This window comes from Siniperca chuatsi, linkage group LG9, assembly GCF_020085105.1.
Source record: "Siniperca chuatsi isolate FFG_IHB_CAS linkage group LG9, ASM2008510v1, whole genome shotgun sequence".
Classification (NCBI taxonomy): Eukaryota; Metazoa; Chordata; class Actinopteri; order Centrarchiformes; family Sinipercidae; genus Siniperca; species Siniperca chuatsi.
The window spans coordinates 1380050-1403943 of record NC_058050.1 but is presented as its reverse complement, the minus strand read 5'-3'; the positions used below and the strand labels follow the sequence as shown (position 1 = coordinate 1403943).

At 41.4% G+C, this 23894-nt stretch overlaps 1 protein-coding gene across 1 annotated transcript in view; it reads right to left on the bottom strand.

The window, feature by feature from the left end:
* Positions 1-4134: 4134 nt before the first annotated feature.
* Positions 4135-23894, bottom strand: part of LOC122881114 (collagen alpha-6(VI) chain-like) — a 59378-nt gene continuing 39618 nt past the window's right edge. The window contains exons 17-40 of the mRNA XM_044206880.1: positions 23320-23346; positions 22988-23032; positions 22321-22374; positions 21926-21988; positions 19617-19682; positions 18923-18976; positions 17804-17839; positions 17632-17694; positions 15276-15338; positions 13820-13882; positions 13607-13669; positions 13456-13506; positions 13125-13160; positions 12927-12989; positions 12772-12834; positions 12459-12494; positions 12335-12371; positions 12051-12062; positions 10247-10740; positions 9187-9283; positions 7726-8379; positions 7480-7564; positions 6197-6357; positions 4135-5126 (exon numbers count right to left, since the gene is read on the bottom strand). Coding sequence (XP_044062815.1) covers positions 4951-5126; positions 6197-6357; positions 7480-7564; positions 7726-8379; positions 9187-9283; positions 10247-10740; positions 12051-12062; positions 12335-12371; positions 12459-12494; positions 12772-12834; positions 12927-12989; positions 13125-13160; positions 13456-13506; positions 13607-13669; positions 13820-13882; positions 15276-15338; positions 17632-17694; positions 17804-17839; positions 18923-18976; positions 19617-19682; positions 21926-21988; positions 22321-22374; positions 22988-23032; positions 23320-23346 — 2562 coding nt within the window. The 3' untranslated portion in view covers positions 4135-4950. The remainder of the gene's footprint in view (positions 5127-6196; positions 6358-7479; positions 7565-7725; positions 8380-9186; positions 9284-10246; positions 10741-12050; positions 12063-12334; positions 12372-12458; positions 12495-12771; positions 12835-12926; positions 12990-13124; positions 13161-13455; positions 13507-13606; positions 13670-13819; positions 13883-15275; positions 15339-17631; positions 17695-17803; positions 17840-18922; positions 18977-19616; positions 19683-21925; positions 21989-22320; positions 22375-22987; positions 23033-23319; positions 23347-23894) is intronic.

The following is a 23894-nucleotide window of genomic DNA, read 5'->3' as shown; positions in this document are numbered from 1 at the left end:
CATACGGTGAAACTATTCATTGCGATCGAACGTAAACACAGCAGTTGCACGGCGGCAGTCTCCTGTTCAGTAACGTGACGAGGCGAAATAACGCTAAACGTTACCTGGACGTAACTCCAGTTCTATAAGCATGAGTGCAGCCCACCGTCGCTCTGTGTTACCAAGTGAATGAAAGAACGCAAAAACAGCTACTGTGGGGAATATAATTAAAGCACGACACGGCCCGATCACGTACAATACATTTGACAGGAGAAATCTGGCGCTCAGCCACAGATCGAACCCTGAGCTGCAGGTACCCCCCCCACCAGGACTCCCATTATCCTCTTGCATCGAGTATAAAACCAGCTTCGGTCGTGTTAGTGCTGCCGCAGCACTTCTCTATCGTCGTTTCCGCTCCGGGCTGGCAGGCTTCTTTGACCCTTTTATTGTTCGTTGCTTGTAATGTTGACTTTTTTTTAAGCAGCTGAAGCTTATTCTACTGTTAGTCTCCGTGGAGCGTCTCTCAGTAATAGTTAAATTGATTTGGTATTACAAAAATGTCCATGTCTGCCAGTTGTTGGGCCTTGTTGGCACCGTCGGCTACACTCTGTCTGTGTGTGTGGCGTTCAGTCAGTGCTGTCTTCCCTTTTATGCAATTCAACAGTTTCCAGCCTCCTTTTCACAATCTGAAGTTCAGAATGCTTCTTTTCCCCGAAGGAGAAAAAGGTTCCTGAACTTTAACAAGATCAGCATAGAAACCTAAATATTTTCTGGCATGAAAATATTGTTTGTCAGCAGTCTTTTGAATCCGTTCCTCCACACCCAGTGGAAAAAAAGACAGCTAATGAAAGTGACCTACCTCCCTCCCGGGAACCTTATGGCCTCTCCCATTGGCTCTCGGTGCTGGGATCCCAGGGGTCTGCCAGTGGACCGTCTTTTGGAGTAGTGGTCATCAGTATTGTGATCACGCTTAAGCCCCCCAGTGAACTCTTTCCCATTCCAATCGATTACAAAAAGAAACAGCTGTAACACAATGAAACAAAACATTTGTGAGTGTCAAACAAATTCATACCAATAAAAGTCACAGAGAGTTGTATCAGTACATTACTTTTGTTCCAAGTGTCCCAGGAGGCAGCGACTGATGAACTTTTCTGGCACATGATATGCGCCCAGTCTTCTCTGCACCATCTTGTAAAATGGTATCCAGTTTCCTTAATGCTTCCATGGAGTAAATGGGGAGAGTTCAGTAGCTGGAGAACACCCATGAGAGATAATGGTAGAGACAGTTCAGCTCCTTTTAGTCTAAGTGCCTGGCCACTCCAGAATCTTGCAGGAAATTTAATACAGGAAAAAATTAAATTTAATGTAATATATTTTTTCCTCACTTTGCCTCTCGGGGCTTCCGTAAATATCTGTCCTGCTGTATTCAGGATTTTAGAAATATGGAGGCCGTAAATCCAAGTCCCCCTGATGTCCCCTTAAGAAATTTATGACCAGGCGCTAAGAATAAATTCTGTAAAAGTTTATAAATATCTGTATAAATTCTGTAAAGTCCTCTCAACACTGCCAGGAATAAGATTCTGGTGGGGAAATAAGTTACTAAATCATTTAACGTGTTCCACCCTACGCATTTTAATTGCAGAAATAAAAACTTTCCCCAGAAGCAGGTCCCATTCGCGGGAAGTTCAACTTTGGTTAACCTCGACAAAACAAATCCAACCATTGATCAAAACTTAGCTAACTATCAATTAGGAAGCTTGGTAGGAAGTTAGTGTAACTAACGCTGGCACACTCCCACCTAGCGTTAGCTAGTTTGTTACCGGCTAGCTCATTAGCTACAGTAGCGCACCAGCTGGTACCACCAAGCACCAGACACCTATTTCATTAGGACCTGCGAATGAATTTCAGATAATTTCAATAATACTATACCATAAAAGCATAATGACACAGACACTTTAACATTCTGCAGTTTATATTAACATAAGCTAACGCTGTTAGCCTATAATGTAAGTTAGCCACACTAGCTAATTTAGCTAGCTAAATAATGTCAGCTGAGCCTTGAAACGTCTGTTGCATTCTTTCACAGTGCCAATCTTCATTAAATTGGTTTAATGTTGGTTTTCTCACCAGTGAAGCTACACACAACATTTTTTTTCCCATTATGACCCTTTACATAACTCGGCATAAAATCTCTCTCAACCAACGTGGATGGTACAAGTTAGAAATGTGAACCACACCACAAAAACTGAAATTAGTGACTTCATCATGGATTATTAATAACACAACTAAAAAACACTCAGTTTGTTAAAGGACTTAGCAAATGACAAAGCAAACTACTCTCCAATATGCAAGGACAATTTAAAGTAACTTTGTAATTTGGTGTGTATGTTGTCTGCAGAGATCTTTACAGCACAGCAGTCATAGTTCCTCTCAATGTTTGCGGATGATAGGAAAATGTTTTTAATTAAGTATAAGAACAAATGTGTTATCAGCAAAATGTAAGTACTTGTTGGGCAGAGTAGCCCCTTAGAGAGTGTTATATGTATCATATAATTGGAATATTATTACTGATGCATTGACACATAAGCAGTATTTAAATATCACAGCTAGTTTAGGTGGAGCTACTTTTTTACAACATTATACACTGTTGGGTAAGTGTAACAATGTGTCATACTTTATAAATTAATCATTAATGCATTGTATGTAAAATCCTAATCTGCAAAGTAACTATAGTTTTCAGACAAAGTAGAGAAGCAAAAAGTACAATATTTCTCTCTGAATTGTAGCGGAGTAGAAGTAGATGGCAGGAACAAAAAATGGAAATACTCAAGCAAAGTACTTCAAAAGTGTACTTAAGTAAATGTACTACACAGATCTAAGGGATACTGAGCTCAGCCACTGAAGTAAATCTGACCTGAGTAATGATTTTATTATTCCACTATAATATTTGTTCCACTTTGCTGCCAAGGGGATCAGCAGACACACTCCTCTAATCAAATGACTTGGCAGAAAGACAGTACTAACTGGTTCTGCTGCAAGCTGTAGGTTACTATGGTCGGACATAATTTTAAGTCTACTGCACATTATTGTTCTTAAGTTGTCAAGAGATTTAGATCTTTGCAGTGTCTCGGCATTATACTTTACCACTTTACGTGCTGACCTAGGATCAACCTCTGATCGGCTTTAGTGAAGATACAAGGCCAAATAGTCGCGCCTTTGTTTTTCTGAATACTTTTTGGAGTTTTTGGCCCTTCAGATGTCTCTCAGAGGTTGTTTTGTGCACAGTGTTTAGGGACAGATGAATGGGGATCTGCATATTGATACTGATAGACGAGCAGTGATGTTTATAGGTTGTAGTCAGTCCCCGGGACCCACAGGTCATCATTTCAGTGGGTCCCCACCACAATTTGTGTACTTTGTAGTGTTAACCTTGTGTTTAGGGATGGGTATCATTAGGATTTTATCGACACTACTACTCTTATCGGTTCTTTTTCATTACTAAATAATTGCTTTTTAAAAAATACATTCTTTTAAAAAAGAATAAATTCAGAAAAGGATTCGATTTTAATATTTTAAATATAACAAAATGTTGTTTCTATAGCAGCAACAACAAAGTCACTATATAAACACAATAAATATCTCACTGGAAAATTTTAAATGTCAGTAAAATAAATCATATTCCTGATTAGAAAGAACTGAGACATCAGTCAGTGTCAGTCCGCCTCCTTCTGCTGCTGCTGCGACTCACTGCAGGTAAGTTACCTGCTTTGTCTCAGTCAGCAGGAAGTTTACAAGATTTTGACAAATTTTAAGATTCGTGACAAACTAAAAAACAGTCAGACGGCTTCATTTGAGCTTGTTTGTAACAATTCGCTATTAGCCGAGCTAGCGCGCTGTGGTTGTGCAAACATAACGCCGGTGGATCAGACTGGACAGAGCAGATTCAATTAAAATATCGCTTTCCACATGATTGATATAGTATTGGCTTTTTACTCACGAAGGTTTTTTATTGCACTTACATACAGTAACGAGCGTAGTTGTCGTAAACTAACGTTAATCTCCACCGCCTCTCTGCTGTTCGGACTGCGCTCTGTGTGTGTGTGTGTGTGTGTGTTGAGAGGCTGCAGCCTGACAATAAATTACACCAAGTTTTTGTTTTTTTTACACTGAGGTTTCTTTAGTTTATTTATATGATTTCAACACGTATTTGTTGTTCACAATGTAGCATTGTCATGGAAAAAACAGACTGCGTCCCCCGGACGCGTCGATAGGGAGTTTACTGTGTCCTTTCGGATTTTAATGCGTCAGAGACACAGGACGTGTACCTAGCAACATCACTGGACAAAGCTTGAGTTTTGGTGTTATCTAAAGTTTTAATCAGAAACTAGTACAAAATACATCAGTTTGTTGCTGTAGAAATGTTATAAAAAATCCAGATGAACCATGTGACCTGCATTTCAATGGCATTTGTCGAGCTGCTCCAAAAAAAAAAAAAAAAAGGCTGGTTTTTGACCCATGGGAATTGATCTTCTTTCAAAAATAGCACCTAATCAAAATCAAAATTATCCTGAAAGAAGCTCAAGTCCCGGTTGTGCATCAGGTACAGTAAAAGGTGGAATCAACGTCCAACAGAAAGCTCTTGACTGCAAAACTCCAGCAGAGATGAAAAAACTAAAAAAGCTCCAAGGAGAATTCACTAAAATAAGGTGTTTTATTTGGGGGGGGGAAAACAAAACATTCATGTTCAAGGAAAAACACTCAAAGCAACTCGTCTTGATAAAAACTCCTTCATCAGCAGCTGCTGAGTTGTGGAATAGTTAAACTTTCCCTGTGTGTTTTCGACAGCAGTTTAAAAGTCCCAGAACAGACTCAGCTGGCTCAACAGGCTTTTCAATATTTTGTGAGGTCGCCTTGGTATTTTTCCTTGAAGATGCATCTGTTTTCAAAGACTTTCCCTCCTCCTCCTCCTCCTCATGGATTCTTCGTCAGACAGAGGTTCTCACAATCCTTCAGTGACTTGAAGCGATTTTCGTTGCCACCACAGCCGCTGTACCAGAAGCGGGAGCATTTACCCTTTTCGTTGTCAAAGAACCACATTATGGTGTAGTTCTGGCAGCTGCCGACATCCTGGCTGAGGAAACAGGTGTCTGGAAGAAGACAGCACAGAGAGATCGATGTGTTATACTGAGCATGTCGCTCATCCCTTTGGTATAAAGCTTTACAGACTCATTTCTGGTGATGAAATCCTACAAATCACAGAGGATTTCATTTCTTTTCTTTTTCATTCCATGAGGCAGACAGATAATCCAAGGCAGTCAACATAATGCCTGATAATGTGTCCTGGAAAACCGAAAATCCTTTAGACTGCCAGGATCTGAATAATTCTGACTTTGACACTTATGGTAAATTTAGCGGATAGCTACGTTTTGTTGCGACGACTTTTGTCACATTCGTCAGTGTTAGTGTCAGTTGCTTTAACCTTTGGACACAAAGCTGGACAGCTTCGGCTTCAGCAGGATGTTTGGATTTGTGAGAGACGACAGAGTCAATCGGAAGTTAGACAAGTTGACAAATTAGTTAATTTGACACTACCTCGGTTTAAACATCTGATGATCTTAAAGGATCAGTCTGATGTTATTCTATATTTATCTTATTCTTAACACACCCCATGTGCAGCAGACCCAAACCAACAACGTGTCGGCTGAAGACGTAAATCTTTAAAAACACCTCACAGATCTATAGTTTCCTGTTTAAAAAGGCTCAGTAGTTTCCTCAAACAGCTGCTCGCTGTAGTTTTTATCAGACTAACAGGAGGAAACAGAGCATCTGTCGGGGACTATTTCCAGCGGCGGATGAATCCACATGTGGTGCTGTAGTGAGTGTTTGGGGCAGCAGGACGGTGTGTGTGGGGCTGAGTCAGAATAAACTACAGTGTGTGTGTTCACGGTGATGAAGGAACATGTCAGCCAGTGCAGCAGAGCGGCTCGATGATGTGTTTTAATGGTTTCTGGACAACGATGGAAAAAGAAGATCCATCACAGAATATCACTTCAGACTTATCAGACTTATCCTTTAAATGACGCAAATTCAAAACAACACTGCGTATTAATATTTACTTTATCAGGACAGTTAAATGTATTCTTGTTTGTGATCTGAAACTGATACTACTTTTCTCCCATGAGGCAAACTCCACCTCTCAGCCCTAAAACAAACCTACCGTTGAGGTTAGCTCCTAAGAGCGAACTCTGGCGGTCCCTTCTGGTCAATGTGTTGATGACATCCAGCTGAGCAGTCTGAGTCTGTACTCCCGTCTGCTCCTGAAACTTCTCCGCCACCTCATCCATAATCAAATCCTCCTCCAGCAGTGCCGACCCCTGACTGGACACACAGCAGCCAAAACTCAGTGATTCATTGTAATATTCTTCTGAATAACACAGAATATGTAAAAGTCAGTCAGTCAGATTCTGCTGAAAATCTGAAATATTTTTGCCATTTATGGTCACGTTCTTCCACAGACTTAATATCTAAAAAAGCGCCGTATGAGAGCATTTGCATATTTTGACCCACAAATCTTCTTAAAGCAGCACTAATCAATATTTTTATATTGACAGTGGATCAAAAGTTTGTGTGTAGTGTGAGGGATTTTGCTTGTAGTTGTGAAACCACAATGAACTGTCACCATCTCTGCAGCTCTACGGAGCTATTTCAGCTCCTACTTTTGGTTTTGTGGCACATTTCCTGTCTGGTTCAGTCTCAGTCTGTTTCCAGCAGCAGCCGATTTCTAATAAACCCACTCAACTTGCCCAGCAGCAAACAGCAGACAGCAGACAGACACAGTGAGAGACTAGCTGCTAAATGCTCCTCTATGTTCACAAGCTGAAGAGCCAGATGTTTCCCTCAGGAGCTGCTGGAGACAAAACACAGAGCCGACAGAGAGAGGACCGGACTGACGTTCATCCGGTGACACAAACACGACTCCTAGAAGTGTATTTATGTTAAACACAGGTTATATGAGATCTAGACATTTTTTAAAAAAATGCCTCTTTTCAAACAAAAACAGCCCAGTTTTAAACCTAAAGTTCTAGATGTTGTTTGAACCACAAATTTAAACGAAAGCTTGCCGGATTCCAGCTCTTATGTGAAGCAAATATTCCAACACACATCTTCATCACTGCCTTTATCTTCCCATTGAAGACTGCGTTGCTCTCTCCAACCTGACCTTGTGTATCAGTATCAGCTGGTGAATGACAGAGCAGGATTACATGACAGGATATCTGATACCATACTACCAAGTAGTAGTAGCTGTGACAGCGAGTTGACTTTGAATCCAACAAGCTCCTGAAACGTCTGACCTGTAATTTCCGCTCAGCCTTGAAGGCCTTAGGTGACCCAAAAATGTGTAAATGTTAAATTTGTGTTGACAGATGTTAGTCAATAAGTTAATATGTTTAACTTGTTCCTTCTAAAGTCGTGTGTAAATCTTTAGAAAGTGTGAGTTACCCATTTAAGAACTGTTCTTCTTCCTGGTCTGTCAGCTGGTTGCAGGTCTTTTTTAATGAAGGAGGAGGATACGTGTTCATTCCCTCTGAAATAAGCACAGGACAAATACATTCATGTTTGTTGTTTTGTTTTGTTTTTTTTAGAAACAATAAGAAAAAAATTATTTAAGGTTGCCCATTAATTTGAACTAGATGACATCTGGACATGACAAACTGTTAATCTAATTGAATCTGTCAGGTCTCTTACTGTTGATGGCGGTGAGGAAGACTCTGATGAAGCGCTGGGCGTAGCCCTGCTCGTCGGCCTTCAGTCTGCCGACGTGGATCAGGTGCTGCTGTACAGGCAGACTGGCCAGCTCCTCCACCTGCGTCCGGTTGTAGCGCTCGCTGACCGTCACCACAAACATCGCCACCCCCTCGCACTTGGCCTTCTGGGAGATGTAGTGCAGCTTGGCTCGGTCCCGGTAACCCGTCTGGGTGCCCACCACAGTCAGCAGCGCCCTCCTCCTCCGGGGCTGGCTGGCCTTCAGGAGCACCTCCTTCAGGGAGAACTCCAGCGTCTGTCCCAGCGCAGAGGAGCCGCTCTGCTGCTGCATTTTCTGGATCAGATGCCTCTTCATCAGGTCGTGGTTCTGGTAGGCCTGCAGGCCAAACTCTACCTTGGTAGCCTGGGTGCCGCTCTGCTGGACTACAGCCACCCGGGCCTGGTTGCCGGCCCGGCGGGGCTGCGGGCTCACGGCCAGCTGTTCCACCACAGAGCCCAACAGCTGCTGGACACCAGCGTACTCATCAGCCTGCACCTCCCTGGAGCCGTCCACCACCATGACCAGGTCCAAGTCGACCTCCTGAGGCTTCGGGACGTCCTGGATGAAGGCGCACTGCTCTAAACGTTTGCAGGGGTCTGAGAAAACAACCAGGTAATCATCAAGAAACTAGCTTGGTTAGGAAATGGCTCCTGAAGGCACTTTTTTGCGTTGAAAGTACTTACTAAACCTGCCTCGTCTTCTTTACATAACAGTTTAAAGCATAGATTTGTTACAATTATTAGGAACTCCTGATCCAAACCAACATGCCCTGTGGGTCCGAAATCTTAGGGGAAGCCTTGGTGGAGGTCAGCGAGGTAGTTAACAAGCTGAGATTCACCTGAGATGCAGAAGGCTCTGGATATAATGGGCGGTAGTACCCATTTTTAAGCAAAATTTACAAAAATTGTCAGATGCTGCTGCTCCAATTCGGATGTCAGAAAGATGTGGGGGGGAGGTTACAAATGGCATCTGATGATCCAACAAGCACTTCATTCAAAGCATACTGACCCCATTAGAGTCAGCACCTCCAGGTCTGAGGCCACGGTACTCGGCCAGAACGGTGGATTGCCCCCTTCAGTTAATGCCCCAAGTGAAGGACTTAAAGTATCTTCAGGTCTTGCTCACAAGTAAGGGTAAGATAGAGCGGTATTTCGACAGGCGGGTTGGTTTGGTCTGGAATACGTGTGTTGTACCAGGCTGTTACTGTGAGCTCAATATCTACATTTCAACCCTAACCCATGACCACGAATTCTGGGAATTGTGACAATTTAATCTCTTACTTCAATAAATGTGTTAGTACAACCTACAAAAAGCATGCAAAAATGAAAAATGAAGCACATTCTTGATAATATTACTAATGATTTATATTAAATGTTAATCCAAGCATGAGGCTCAGTGCATACCATAACAGATTGCACAGTTCTTGACCTTGCTCAGGTCAGCAGCCAAGTCCTGCAGCCTCCCCAGCACTGTGAAGATGGAGTTTCCTGTGTCATCAACCTGACATGAAACAGCAACTGTCATTATTTATCGCTCAATTTACTTTTGCCAAAAAAGAACATTTCATCAGTGGCTTAGTGTTGATAAGATGCAGCCACATCTCATCCTCATCTCCATACTTAAAAGCACAGTATTTCTTGTACACCCTCTCCAAGCTAATGATCCGACAGCCACAGGATCATTTTTCAAGCGCAGCTGCAGTTTCTTAATGCTGAAGACAAATTTCTGACACCAGACCATAAATATAATTGTAACTGAAAAGGTTTGCTAAGTGCAAAAGAAGTTGGAATTAATTTATGTGTTTGAAGGCCAAACAAGCTGGCAGCTCTAAATTTGAGATATCTACTGAGAAAAGTGTTATCAGAATATTGGCATGAATGCGAATGAAGACAGCAGTCACGTCAGCAGTGGATAAAAACCTTCAGGGCAAATTATTTTACCGAACATGCTGACATACGGTAAATACCGAACCTGAAGTGAGACACTTACAGCCAAGATCAGACTACATGATATCAGCCCAATAATGGCCTGACCCAACAGCTGCGGGCCGTTGGGGAATGAAACAATTGCTTGTTTTATCCCATGTACTGCGTCATTTTCACACTGAACAATAGGAGCACAGAAAGCTTGTTAACTTTAAACATGGAGAAGCCAAAGAGGAACAATGTTGTTGGTGCCGTCAGGTGGAACAGTGAAGTCGGTCCCTGGCACCTTCTTCCCGATCACTTCTGTATGTCAAACCAGTCGATAAAGATGATTTGATTGGTCAAAGTTAAACGACTAGTCTGATTCGAATTGCACACTATGGGATCACAGGTCAGTTTGAAGTGATCGCTCACTCTGGGCCGACACTTTGAAGAACTGAAGGAACGATGTCTAGTTTGACGTGATTCCCCTCCTGACGTCAGTGAGTGAACAAAAATGGGCCTCAGCTTCTGAACTGTGCTGATGAACCAAACCTACCTGCAATGCTCGATCAACAGACGGAGCGTTCCTCAGAGAGATGACCGCCGGGACGATGTTGAGGCCGCGGTACTCCATCATGGCGGTGACGATGTCGTTAACATCCTGAGACGGCCCATTGGAGAAAAAAACTGCCACCTTCCTCATCAAGATTCCTGCTCGGACGCGTTTGAAGACGTTCTGACCCACAAAGCGCATGGCGGCCCCCAGCTGGCGAGTGTTGGACGTCCTCTCCAGGGCGATGTTCTTCACAGATTCGATCAGCTGTTTTTTGCGGCGGTAGTCATGGAAGCGGATCAGGTACTTGGTGTAGGCGCTGTATCCCACCACAGCGACGCGAGCGCCAGTCGGACAGTTGCTTTCGGCGATGTTGATGTCCTCCAGCAGGGAGAGGAGGGCGGAGCGCTGCCTCTCGAAGGCTGCGGGGGTCACGTCCTCGGACATGTCCAGACCGAACACCAGCTCGGTGGGGTACGCCGGGCACTCTGAATGACCTAGAGGAGTTGATGTTGAGAAAAGTGGAGAATAAAGTAACACTACTACACAAACACAACCCAAAACTGGAAAGGTGTGTTCAGACCTAGCACATAACCAATTTTCGATGTTCGTCAGTTGTATTCAAAGTCAATGGAAAGACGCGAACGGAAGCCAACAGCCAACAGATCAATTGACATCCCATAAAGACCCATAAACTTTCCAGGTTGTTTGTAGTGAACAAACAAGACTTCAGAGACACATTATTAAAGCCAGTCGAAATTTCGCTTCAAGTTCAGTCTGAATGACTATCATCTTTGAATTTGTGCCCAAAAATGTACTTTCTTCTAACGTTGCCCACCTTGATGTACCTCCAGTGGCTCCATTTTTACAACAGTGTTGTTTGGCCAAACATGAATTTAAAAAAATATTCCAATTATGTTACCACAGCTTACAAATACCCATTTACACTTCCTGCATCTGAATAAGCCAAATGCATTCAAGAAGCATTAGAGAGGGACTGAAATCCAACGTAACATGCTGTTGTAGCGTTTCTGATCAGACCCTGAAAAGTTCACTGAATAATCTTTGCGGATGAAAGAGCAGTGATCTGAATGGAGGAGCGAGAGCCATGCGTCTGTGGAAGTTTTTGGATCGCTGTTAGCTAGCTGATTAAACTGTTCATCCATCCATCCATCCATCCATTTCCTGCCTCTTATCCGGGGGCCGGGTCGAGGCAGGCTAAGCAAGGTGGTCCAGACGTCCCTCTCCAGCTCCTACTGGAGGATCCCGAGGTGTTCCCAAACCAGATGAGATATAAAATCTCTCCGGCGTGTTCTGGGTCTACCTCGGGGTCTCCTATCAGTTGGACGTGCCAGGAAAACCTCCAAAGGGAGGCGCCCAGGAGGATCCTGATCAGATGCCCGAACCAATTCAACTTCGATGCGAAGGAGCAGCGGCTCTCCTCCGAGCTCCCCCCGGGTGTCTGAGCTCAGATAGGGTGCGGGGAGGAGTTCAGTTAGTGTTGTAAGTAAGTTAATCATCTTCGGGTGTTTCAGGTGTATTACCACCACCTTCTAGACTGGAGTAGAGCCAGCCCTCGTTTGTCATTTCGCAACACTGACATCTCTTTTAGAAATATATATTATGTAACTGCCAACCTCCGTCCAAAGTCAACAGTTACAGACATGAAAAATGACACCAAAGACGTTTAAAAGGTGTTAATGTGGGCTTGATGATCTCACTCTTTTGGCATCTCTAGAGTAAATCTTACAGCTGAAGTTTTGTACTTACCATATTGTTCTGAGTCACAAAATGTAGATTTACATACCGTGGGAACATGCTGTGTGGAGGAGAAAAATAATATTTAGAGTTCAACTGGAGGCACAGATCAGTACATATTGCACTAAGTTTAGATGGATTTGTACACATTTGTTTTCACGGTTTGTTTTTTCCCATAAAAATGGGAGTAAATGTGTTCTGTATCTTAAAAATAAAACAACTGATTAGCAAGTACATGAAAACACTCAAAAACAAATGTCTCCTGGGCTAAAACAGATCTTATAAACAAATGAACTGGTTCACAAACATTTACAAACACTCCTCAACACTCACCACAGTTGTCTCTGATGTAGGTGACCAGCTCACACTCCTGAGACAACAGAAAAGATGTTGTGTATAAATATATTTCATATTTCCCCTAATGTGGGAAGGTGAAGTGAATTTAAGGCGGACTTACAGCCATGCTTTTGCCTCCAGGAGGACCTCTGGGACCCTGGATGGAGGGAAAGGAGGTATTTTAGTAAACTTGACTCGTATTTTCAGTCATATAATTATCATTTAATACTGTGATTATCCGTAGAGGGATTTCAGGTCATACGAGTAGCCTGATATTCAGATTCAATTATCATTTCATTTCCTGTTGGCGGAAGATTTGAGTATAAGCTAAGGAATCATTACTGACTGATGTCTCCTGCTGCTCTGAGAGTAAAGGTCGCAGGGTTTCGTTGTTTCGTTTTCGTTGGTGATCATCACTAAACACCACAACTCACACTGTGTCCTGGATGTCCCGGGTCTCCAGGCACGCCTGACTCTCCGGGCCTGCCCGAGTTCCCCTGGATCGATCAGACCAGAAATAAAAGTCACCGATGAAGCAAAAACACAATTAACAAAACAAAATCAAAATACAGGTATGTTTGTCTCTCACCCCTCGACCTCGGTTCCCTTTGCGTCCTGGATATCCTTTGGTTCCCTTCAGACCGTCCTCGCCCTGAACACGGGAAAACAAACAGAAACTCATGGCTCGTGCCTGAACAGTTTGGACTCCAACATGCTTCTTCTTTTTCATGTTTTGGCTTGTTTGGTATCATTTACATTTCAATTATTAGAAAATGGATGGACTCACCAGCAGACCAGGGTAACCAGGAAAACCCGGATCTCCCTGTACAGAGAAGGTAAGAAGTAATAATCCAAATCTGGGTAACACAGTTATCGAGAGGATTCTCTGAAGTGACAGACAGTAAGCATGTTTCCATCCACCTGTTTTTATGTTGTTGTTTTTTTTACTTAAATGTTACTGCTTTTTCGTTTTGTTATTCACACAGTAGCAGCGGGTGGAAACAAGCATTCATACATGTTTTATTTTGATGATTTTCTGGGAATTTGGTTGAAATTCGCGCTACATTTGAATGGAAATTCAAATTCAAGGTATTTCAAGTTGTTAAGGTCGGCTCTACCTTGGCACCTTTGGGTCCTGGACTTCCATAACCGTCTCTGCCATCCTGACCCTGAAACAGAGCACAGACAGTCGGAGTCACTGACTGAAATATAAATATACACTTTACATTATACAGTATTTACAAACACAACTGATGTTCAGCTCCTTACTGGCTGTCCTCTGGGTCCCTGTGATCCCGGAGCACCCTTAACACCCGGATCTCCTGGTTGGCCCTTCAACAACAACAACAAACTGTTCAATGACCTCAGTGTGACTTAATGTCCCTGAGAGAACTCTATCATAGCCAGAGTTATTTTATCTGGACTTAACACATGGTGTATTTGTTAAATCTCAGATGAGGCACAGGAAATGATGTCACACACCTTCTGTCCGTTAGCGCCACGGCGTCCGGCTAATCCTGGATCTCCGGGTAGTCCTGGTCCACCCTGCAGAAAAACCAACAGAGTCAGAGCAGGAAGAGCAGAGCTGAAACTACCAAACAGTTGCTGTGTTCGTTACGGTCACATCGACATTCAGAACAGGTATAAACACTTTGACCTTTAGATGCGATACACAGACAGTTTTTTAAAGCATACTGAGGCCTTTAAACTGACTACAAACACATTCTAATCATGTAAATCATTTATATGCATTTGGACAAGTGTTTAGTTTGTTATTAATGGCAAACAATGTCTACAACTTTTAAGTGAGCAGTTAAAGAAGCAGTATACGATCAAATGAAATGAAGTATACGAGTTGATAATTGAACATTAGTGTATTTTCACGAATGCTACTCCTAAATTATGATGTTGGCTCTGTGCAGTCACGTCAGTGGACCACAACCAAACCGCAGTGCTGTAATTATTAACAGATCCAGAAACGAGGTCAAACTGCCCCAAAAAAAAAAAAAAAAAAAAAAAAATGGAAATAAAAGCCCAAAAACATTTTGGCTTAACTTTATTAGCAGTGATGAAATAAAAATCAAGAAAAAAATAAAAAAAGCTGAAATAAAAACCACATTCCTGTTCGTGGAAACACGTTTTCTTCCCAGCAGACTGCCTGATGACCCGTGTAATTAGTTGTATTTTGTTACTGCAAATGGAGCATTTCCTAATCACTTTTTCTGATTACACTTTCAGACCCTAAAGATGTTTGTTCAGCTTGCCTGTCTGACCCGAGTCCACATTATGTTCATTCTAATCAGCTCAGGTAGGGTCCTGTTGTATTGCTCCAGGCCTCAGGTCTGTATGTCGATACGTCTAATACCTGACCTGAGTGGATCAAAGGTGACTATCAGCTCTGATCACGTGGTATGTCATCATCATCATCATCATCATAGGACAAAAATGCATACCTGCAGGAAGCAGCAGGAGCTGATGATGCTGCAGCACCCACCCTCCAGGTAGCTGAGGTATATTTGGATTGTTGGCAGATTGTTACAGCCCACCTCTCCTGTCCCAATTTATTTTTTTGTTGTTTAATAATGTTAATGTTTTATAGTGATCAGTGCAGAGTTTCCAGGTGGGTTCTTCTAACATTTTGTATAGTGTCTGATAGTGATTTGATCTTTTGTGGCAGGAAGGTTTGGACTGGATTCAGCCTCTCCGGCATGAACAATGTTAAAAGGATATGTTCATATTTTTATATCTTAAAACAATACTGACATGCCCATATTTACACTGAAAGGGTTTTTGGTCGCCTCCTGTCCATACTGGTCACACAGAGATCCCTTCCTAAAGCGATTTCAGTGTAAAACAACAAAATCCGCAGTCCGCAGCGAGTCTTCAGCAGTCTGAGTTTGACAAATAAAGTAGGACGATGTTGAGGTGATGTACTGACCTGAGGTCCAGGAAAGCCAGACATTCCTTTTGGTCCACGATCACCGTTTTCCCCTCTGGTTCCCTGCAGAGACAACACAGACTGGTTTAGGACAGTGCTCCACATTCACTTGAGTGTTATTACAAGCACGGCTGCAGACTCTTAGTCTTGTTCTATACCTCAACAACAAGTTTCTCCGTGTGCATTGTGACAGACACAAGATCACAGAATACGTGTTACCACCTCACATCAAGGTGCGGCATCCCGGATGCGTCGTTAAAGTTACTCTTGCAGCAAAAAATAGGGATAGTTGGTGATTATTTACCATTCCTCATAAGACCGCTGTACATATGTACTTTCACAGATTCAGCCCATTAAATGTTTCAGAGGAAAGCAATGATCAAACAACGGGAGAATTTGATAGAATTTAAAATAGAATTTGTTATTCATTTTCACTGGCATCATTGTTCCATGTTTTCCTTTTCTCCTTATTCAAGATCCCCATAGAAACGTGCTTTTCATTTTCCCGCACAGCTCCACTGAATTTCTCTGGAAGTCTGTCCATCAGCCAAGCCAGTTATTACATTCAAATGTGCCAAATCCACCATCCTGAACACCACATTCGGACTGGAGAGACCCCAAAACCCTCTGACCTGACTGACTCCACGTCTCTCTACATTAATCCCTTTGTATGTCCCTTGTTGTTCTGTATATGTTTGCATGAAGAAACATTTATACGTTTGGCAGAAGGACAGCTGGTTGCAGCTGTTGTAAATGAACTTTCGGGAATCTACTGGGTCCGTGCTGAACCAAAACACAGTGCAGTCTGTATTTGGGCATGTTTTGCTGTGTTGGCTCTTTACTCCCTCACTCTTGATTTCACATGAATCAAAGACAACGAGGGTAAAATTCTGACGTTCAGCTTCTTAATTTATGGGACTGGGTTTTAAGTAGTGTACAGTGCCTTCAGCGATCACCATATGTGGATGTGAACATCCTTCTGCAACAAGTTAAAAGTTAGAAGGAACGCCATGTGACCGAATCACGACGTAACATAAGGAGCGCTGACCTCACAGATGGGGGTAACAAATGACTCAGCAGGTGTTGAAATAACATGAACAAAACCTTTTCGAACCATGGCACCCCTTCATAGGGATTTTCTTTCTTTCATGGCATCCCTCCATGTCGACGGTCAGAAGGTTATGAAGACATTGTTAAGTGAGTGCAAGTGATCGAAAGCGTCCAAGGCGCTCAAAAGTTTGTGATCTGACTTTCTGGATTGCACGAACTTCATGGTAATTGTTACTTATTAAAGTTTATAGGCGAAACAAAAAAGCACACATGACATCATGTAGTGATTGTTTGTTTATTCACCTTTATCTACCTTAGTCGCTTGAAGTATTTAATATTTTTAGTGGCTAACGAGCAGCGTTTTGTCTCAAGATGTCTCTTAAGCTTACTTGGCAACGCTGACAGTCTTTCCCTGAGGCACAGCTAGCATGCCCGAGGGGGGAGTGGAAAGAGTTTTGCGTTACTATGCCAACCAGCAACCGTAAGCATATCTAACATTAATTTGAATACAGTAATTCCTTTTTGATATGCCTGAAAACTTAATATAAAGACATAAGTAATGTAAAAGTTGCCCCGTTTTTTTTATGTGGCGAAACCTAAAAATTAAAAAAAAAAAAAAAAAGGAAATATATTTTGCAGCGCCCTCAGCCCGTTCTTAAAAACACCCACTTTTGGAACCCATGCTCGAGATCATCACTAAAATCCTGCAAGAAAACGAATTCTCACGGGTTCCTGAGCAAGACTGTGGTGGCTGACGGAGCCCAACACACCGCAGCTTAAACATAAAGAAAACAAAGGCAACACGTTGGTCACATTTAGAAAACGTTGCAAGTCGTCCACAACAGGAATTTCTGGGGGACGAATCCGTCAACCACCCGTCAATGATATTCAAAAATGTAATAGAGCCAATGTTTATTTAATCTTTAATTTGATTATTCTGATATTTGGAATATATCCCTCTAACTTTAACCTAATTACCAGCATGTCTATCAGTTTCTAGTGTCCTCTGGACATTTCTACAATGATGTAACTTTCATTGAAGACTTGCAGCTTTTCTGTATTTGCAGCAGCTGTACTGTAAACACGACAGGAACAAACATTCATGCAGCAATCTGCACAGAAGAGGGATGGGGAAACTTTTCGTTTGCATGAGATGCAAACATGAGGGCAACAGCAACGATAAACTCTACAGAGAGATCAGGAGGAGAGAGAACTTCATCAGAGTGAGGTGAACTTCCAAATGTTGGACTGTTCCTTTTATCTGTTGATTTGGCGTCACGTTGGCAGTTGTTGTCTGATCACTCACCTGTGGACCAGGAGCACCTGGGCTGCCCCGAAGTCCTGGTGCTCCCGGGGGTCCAGGTGCACCCTGCAAAAAGAGACACACACACACACAGAGTTTAAAAAGAGTATTTCAGTGTGTAATGGATCTATCAACCTTTGTCTACAGGACCGAGTGCTGTTTGAGTTCCTCTTACCTTCCCACCGACTGCGCCTCTTCTTCCATCTGGACCCTGCACAGCAGAATAACAGTTATTGTGAACAATAACCTATTTAAAGAATGTATTACTCACTACATCAATATTATAACAGTCTGTACTGCTTGGCTGGTTCACATAGAGGCTAGAGCGTGAAACCCTTCTGATGTGACTGGATTAAAAGGCACGAAGCATGATCCAAGAGTAACAAAACAAACTATCATTCAGAAATCTTTTAGCACTTGGCTCCTGTGTGTTCGGACTAAATGCACAATACAGCGATCTGTACAGATGGTTTACTGGCTGTTTGGGTGAATAAACACAGACTTCAAAAGTAGTCCAGTAGTTAATTTTGCACGAATACGCTGCTTTGAAATATAATCAGTTGAGAACAACAACAAAAAACTGACTTATATTCAAATATATTTTTTTAATATACTTTAAATGTATTCCTGCAGCTGCTTCACAGTAAAAACCTGTCCATCTGGAATCATCACAGCCGGTGATGGAAGAAGTAAGACCCTTTACTTAAAACACAACATAAGTCATGCATTCAACATTTTGCGCTGCTTACAGATCGAGCATTTGGCTGAAACAGTCTAGCCAGCTGCCTGCTACCAGCTAGCTAACTTTAGCCGCTACCCTGGCTGTGTGTGAGTATATTATGGCAGCTTTCCTACCAAAATAAATTGCCAGCATGGCGAGTAATGTTCACAATATGATTTTATGTAAGCCTGAATGACGTTCATCAGTTCTATGTGTTTGTGTTCGGGCCACGTGGTCGTGGTGGCGTAAACGCCGCTGCTGTGTTACTATATTGTGTCTTATTTATTTATTTTTTAATTCTGTTCATGACAATTTACAGATAATTTTCCAGATTTTGTTTTAAACCTATTTCTTTGAATGGCGCAAACAACATGTTGATTTTGGGACGGTTTACATTCACTTCAGTGAAAAAAAGTTATTCTGGAGTCCTGATACTGTATGTACATATGTATCTGATACTGTATATCATATAGTATACATATATATATAAACATATACTGTAGATGTGTATGGACATATTATATATATATATATATATATATAAAAAGACAAAATGGAGATCAGAAATCTCACCGGGTTTCCATCGATTCCACCCTCACCTGGCCGTCCGTCCTTTCCAGGTGGACCCTGTGGATTTAAATACAGGATGAATACAATAAAATAGGATTCAGGACTCGTGAAAGAGTAAAAGCTTTGTCAAAATGGAGATTTTTCGCAGGGCAAAATTCCCAACCTTGGATGCAGATTTTTAGACTATTGGAGATGACGGTTCTGGAAGTATTTTTATTAAAGTATTAAATTTGGATTATGAAGAGGTTCCCTTTTAATAAAGACTTCAATACATCTGAACACAAAAAAACAGCTTCTTTTTACCTGTTTGTTATCTGCAGTAGAATGACTCTAAATACTACAGTACAGTTGATCCAAAATCCTAAAGTGAATTTATTCAAATTGATGATTTATCCAACAACCTCTAACTTTAACCCACTATTAGCTGCAACTGAGACGCTCTCTGATTGGATGTGGTAAATATCCTAAATGCAGCTATTCCCAAAACTTTCCGCTGTATCGCATGACCTTCTTCAGCAAATTGAACTTGTTCAGGTGTCTTCATATGACCAAAGTGAGGGACCTCGGTGACGTCATAATAGGTGATTATAACGGGATCAAAACTCCTGTCTCTGATTGGATGTTCTCACAGCAGTGCTTTGTGGGACTTGAAGTTTTATCATCAGTCTTAATACGCGTGCAGTCTGATGTTTCTCACCGGTAAACCTGGGTTCCCGGGCTCTCCCTTGGCTCCTGGGACGGTGTTATCAGCACCCGATTCACCCTAGGCGAGGCGAGGCGAGGTTATTTGTATAGCACATTTCACAACAAGGCAATTCAAAGTGCTTTACATAAAACATAAAAGCAACATAGGGAAATATAAAAAAAAAAACACATTTAAAAACACTTAAAGCGTTAAATAGAAAATAAAAAGATAAAACAGGAGAGTAAAAGTTACAGTGTAAGAAATTAATCATTTGATTTAATAAAAGGCAGCGGCAAACATAAAAGTCTTCAGCATTGATTTAAAAGAACAGAGAGTTGCAGCAGACCTGCAGTTTGTTCCTGATAGAGCATAAAAACTGAACGTTGCTTCTCCATGTTTAGTTCTGACTCTGGGGACAGAAAGCAGACCTGATCCCAGACCACCTGAGAGGTCTGGATGGTTCATAACGTAGCAGATCAGAAATGTACTTTGGCCCTAAATCATTCAGTGCTTTATAAACCAGTAGTATTTTGAAATATCAGACAAAACACAAAGCCACGGTCCGTCCTAAAAGATAAACTCCACGTAGTGTTTAGTTTCCTAAAGTGGAGGTTCCAGCTGTGTTCCAGCTGTGATTGGCTGACCCGCTTTATAACAGAAGACAGAGCGGATATTAGATTTATTGACAGTATAGACATTTAATAATGTCCTTTTAAAAATATGATGGCAATGTGATGCGACTGCAGGGACGCTGGAAAGTCTAAAGAGACTGAGAACGAGAAGCAAAAGTGTCCATGTGTGACTGATGTGGAGAGCTCAGCCAGAAACTAATGGAAAGGTGGTTTTGTTTTCACCCCCGTCACTTTGTTTGTCTATTCGCTCATTTTCTCAAGAAGTTTCAAAAGGATCTGGCAGAGATCTGCAGGCCTCTGCTCTAAGCTTAAGGGTTTGTTGATCAGATATGTCGGATGTGGGGATTTTGAACTGGGATGTAAGCCCATGAACGTCTTCTGTTTTTAACTGCCAAGAGTGCAGACTTGTCTTTTCTCAGCAACATCCAAATATGTAGACTTGGCCTGTCAGAGTTGTACTGGATTGGGGAGGCTCCTCTTTGTGGCTGTAATTTACGAGTTTAGTTTGGTACGGTTTAAGTATGAAATCATGCGTTTGGTCATCTCACACGCTAGGATGCATAGTGCACCCTGCAACCTGCACGATAAATGTTGTAGTCAAAGCATCTTAGTGAACTAACTACTGATACACTTATTCTATTCTATTTATCACACACAGTCATGTATGTTTCAAACTCGGTCCTGGGCGCGTTGCAGTCTGGACTTGAATGTACGATAGTTTGATAATTCTGCAGTCTTTAAACAATTATTTGGTTTCTGGTATCTGGCAACGATGAGGAGAAGATCTGACAGCAACTGTAGTAATCCCAAAGGGCAACTAATTCCAGTGGCTAAAGCGTAAAAAGCCAGCTGAGTCGCTAATAGCTGGAAACTGGTGCTTAGTAAGAATGGACTTGCACAAAAGCATGTTGAGTAGAGGAATGTAAAATTCACGATATCTACGGAAAGAAAACACTAGAAATAGAGTTTGGTGAAATTTACAGCATATAATGGTACAAATCATACAACGGTGCCAATGTTAACTTCATCAGCAAAAACTATGGCAAAAATATTCTTTGACAATATTTATTTTTCATAAAGAAAACTAAACTAAATAAAAATACATTTTCATCAACAATAAAAAACTAAAAATAATGTGAAAGACAGACGTATGCACAAATAAACTAATTACCTTTTAAATGAATTATTTTCTTATCCAGTGGCCTGCATGCATTTGAGGAACCTTTGCCAGCCAGAGTATCTGCTCTTAAGAAGTTATTTAGATAATTACATAGACAGGTGATCAGATCTGGATGCTACGTGGCCATGTAGCTGTTGCCATTTGTTGTGATTGGCCCTCTTCTTGCAGATGAAAACATGAGAAAATAGTCCTTAGAGCGAATAAATTTTGCATTTCTGCAGAAACAAATTTTGCAATGTATGTGTTGTGTTTCGTTCAGTAATACATATTTTTAAATGACATGCGAATTAATCACCCTAAAATTCACGCTCTATGTAAGCGGGCCTTGCGAGTATTTGTGAGTGGGAAGCCAGTGAGGGATCATGACTCCTACTGGTTGGTCAGCGTGCCTGCACAGATGGGGGTGGGATCTGGGAGAGGATGGCATGAACTTCTTCCCAAGCTGAGAAACTGATGCCTGCTCTGGTGAAAAGTAAAAAGACAGAAAGAGAGAAACTGTTGGGACTCACCGGATCTCCTCTCAGTCCTCGCTGTCCTTTCAGCCCCGCCTCCCCTCTGATACCTGGGATACCCTGAGGACGACAGTTCAACCCGTCAGTCAACCAGGTCAGAGGTCAACGCCTCTGCGCTCCACTGAGACGAGCTGATCAGTGTGGATGGATAAATTGCACTGATATTAATGCCAGTAAAAAATGTCTATTATTAAAATTTTTATTTTTCAAGCATTATTCATTCTATTCTATTCATCATACTTGATGCTGAATTAAATGTTTTTCAATGTTTGATAAATATAAAGAAAATAATCTTCGATAAAAATGTATCTGCACAACCCAAACACAAAAGACGAGCACCGCCATGCAGGGAAATTAAAATAAATATGCAGGTTTTTAGTATTTTTTTTTACTGGGTTTCCTGGGTGTCCTCTCTCTCCTCGAGCGCCATCCGGTCCCGTCAGCCCCTGCAAACACAAAACCAGAAACACAGCTCAGGACCAAGAGTCTCCTGCTCATTATCAACTAAAAAACAAAACTACAGATTTACTGCGTTTGCACATCATCTGACTTTACTAGCTTGTTGTTTGCTTTCACTCTCCAGAGGAGAAACACAGAGACCAAGTGCAATAAGTTTACATTATTCCACACACACATCTACTTTTATCATATTGAAACTCCAAATTCATTAAGATTAAGGCACTATAATTAAATAAAAGTGTTTTCCCCCCTGTGCAGAAAGTCAGACTGTTTATGAGTTGTGCAAAATGAGAAAATATGATGAAATATATGAGAAAATTCTATGTTTGCGACAAGTTAAATGACTCTTGCGTGCCACGAGAGAACTAATATGTTCGTACAAGTGGTGCTTTCATTATTTCGAAGCTACCGAGAGGGTTAGAATTGTGATTAGAAAGATTAGTTTGGAGGATTAGGATTCAAGATGTTAAAATAATTAAAAACTGACTAAAATGATTGGATTTGTTGAAAATGAGAATATTACTCGAGGCCTTGGTTTATCTATTGACTTTCTTTAAAACTAAAACTGCTAATAAGATGTTTCGACGTTGACATTCGTACCTGCTCTCCGTCGACTCCGTCCAGTCCGTCTTCTCCATTTTCACCCTGCAGCGTTGGAGGAGAATCAGCTGTCACAACTCACTGCTGCGGCAGTTTAAATCATTTAATTATTCTAAAACTCTTCCTACATAATAATAATAATAATAATACATTTGGTGTATAATTATACTGTTTTTTATCTATGTTAAAATAGCCGTTATTGAAGGAAAGAAGAAACATCAATATAACAAGTGACTCCAAACTTTTGTCCAAGCATACTTCAGTGAATGCAGCACTTCACATCACTTCTTAATTGTCTGTTGACTACATTCCAGCTGTGTCGAGTCACTCACCCTGTTGCCCGAAAGTCCTCGGTAGCCCTGAAAACACAAACAACGGGATTAGATCTGAAAGGCTGCTTACAACATGCTCTCTTATAAATTATCATTATTATAAACATCTTTCAGCCTGGTCTCACGGGAAACTGGTAAATATTTGTATAAAATTAAATGTCATGGTTCTTTTGTCTGATACGTATGAATAGCAGATAACTGTGGACTTAAAGTGAAACGATGATTGCAGTCTTCTTAGATAACTATATCTAAATTTTTTTTTAAAAATAGTGCAAATACACAAAAGGTGAAAATTAAAGATACGGTTGTAGCTTTATGTAGAACCAGATTTTCATGAAAACATATTGCATTTATATAATTTCTATTATTTATTATTATTAATAGTAGTAGTAGTGGCAGTAGTAATAGATATGAAGAGGTCTGGGTATCATCGGGGGGACATTTTAAATGCTAGTGCCTATACTACACCTTTTCTGTTCAGGCACTGTCCGCACACTGTAGCTCTGTTAAGTGCAACTTATTGGCACATCCCGAGCGGTAGCTGATACTGAAACAACACTTTTTACACACTTATT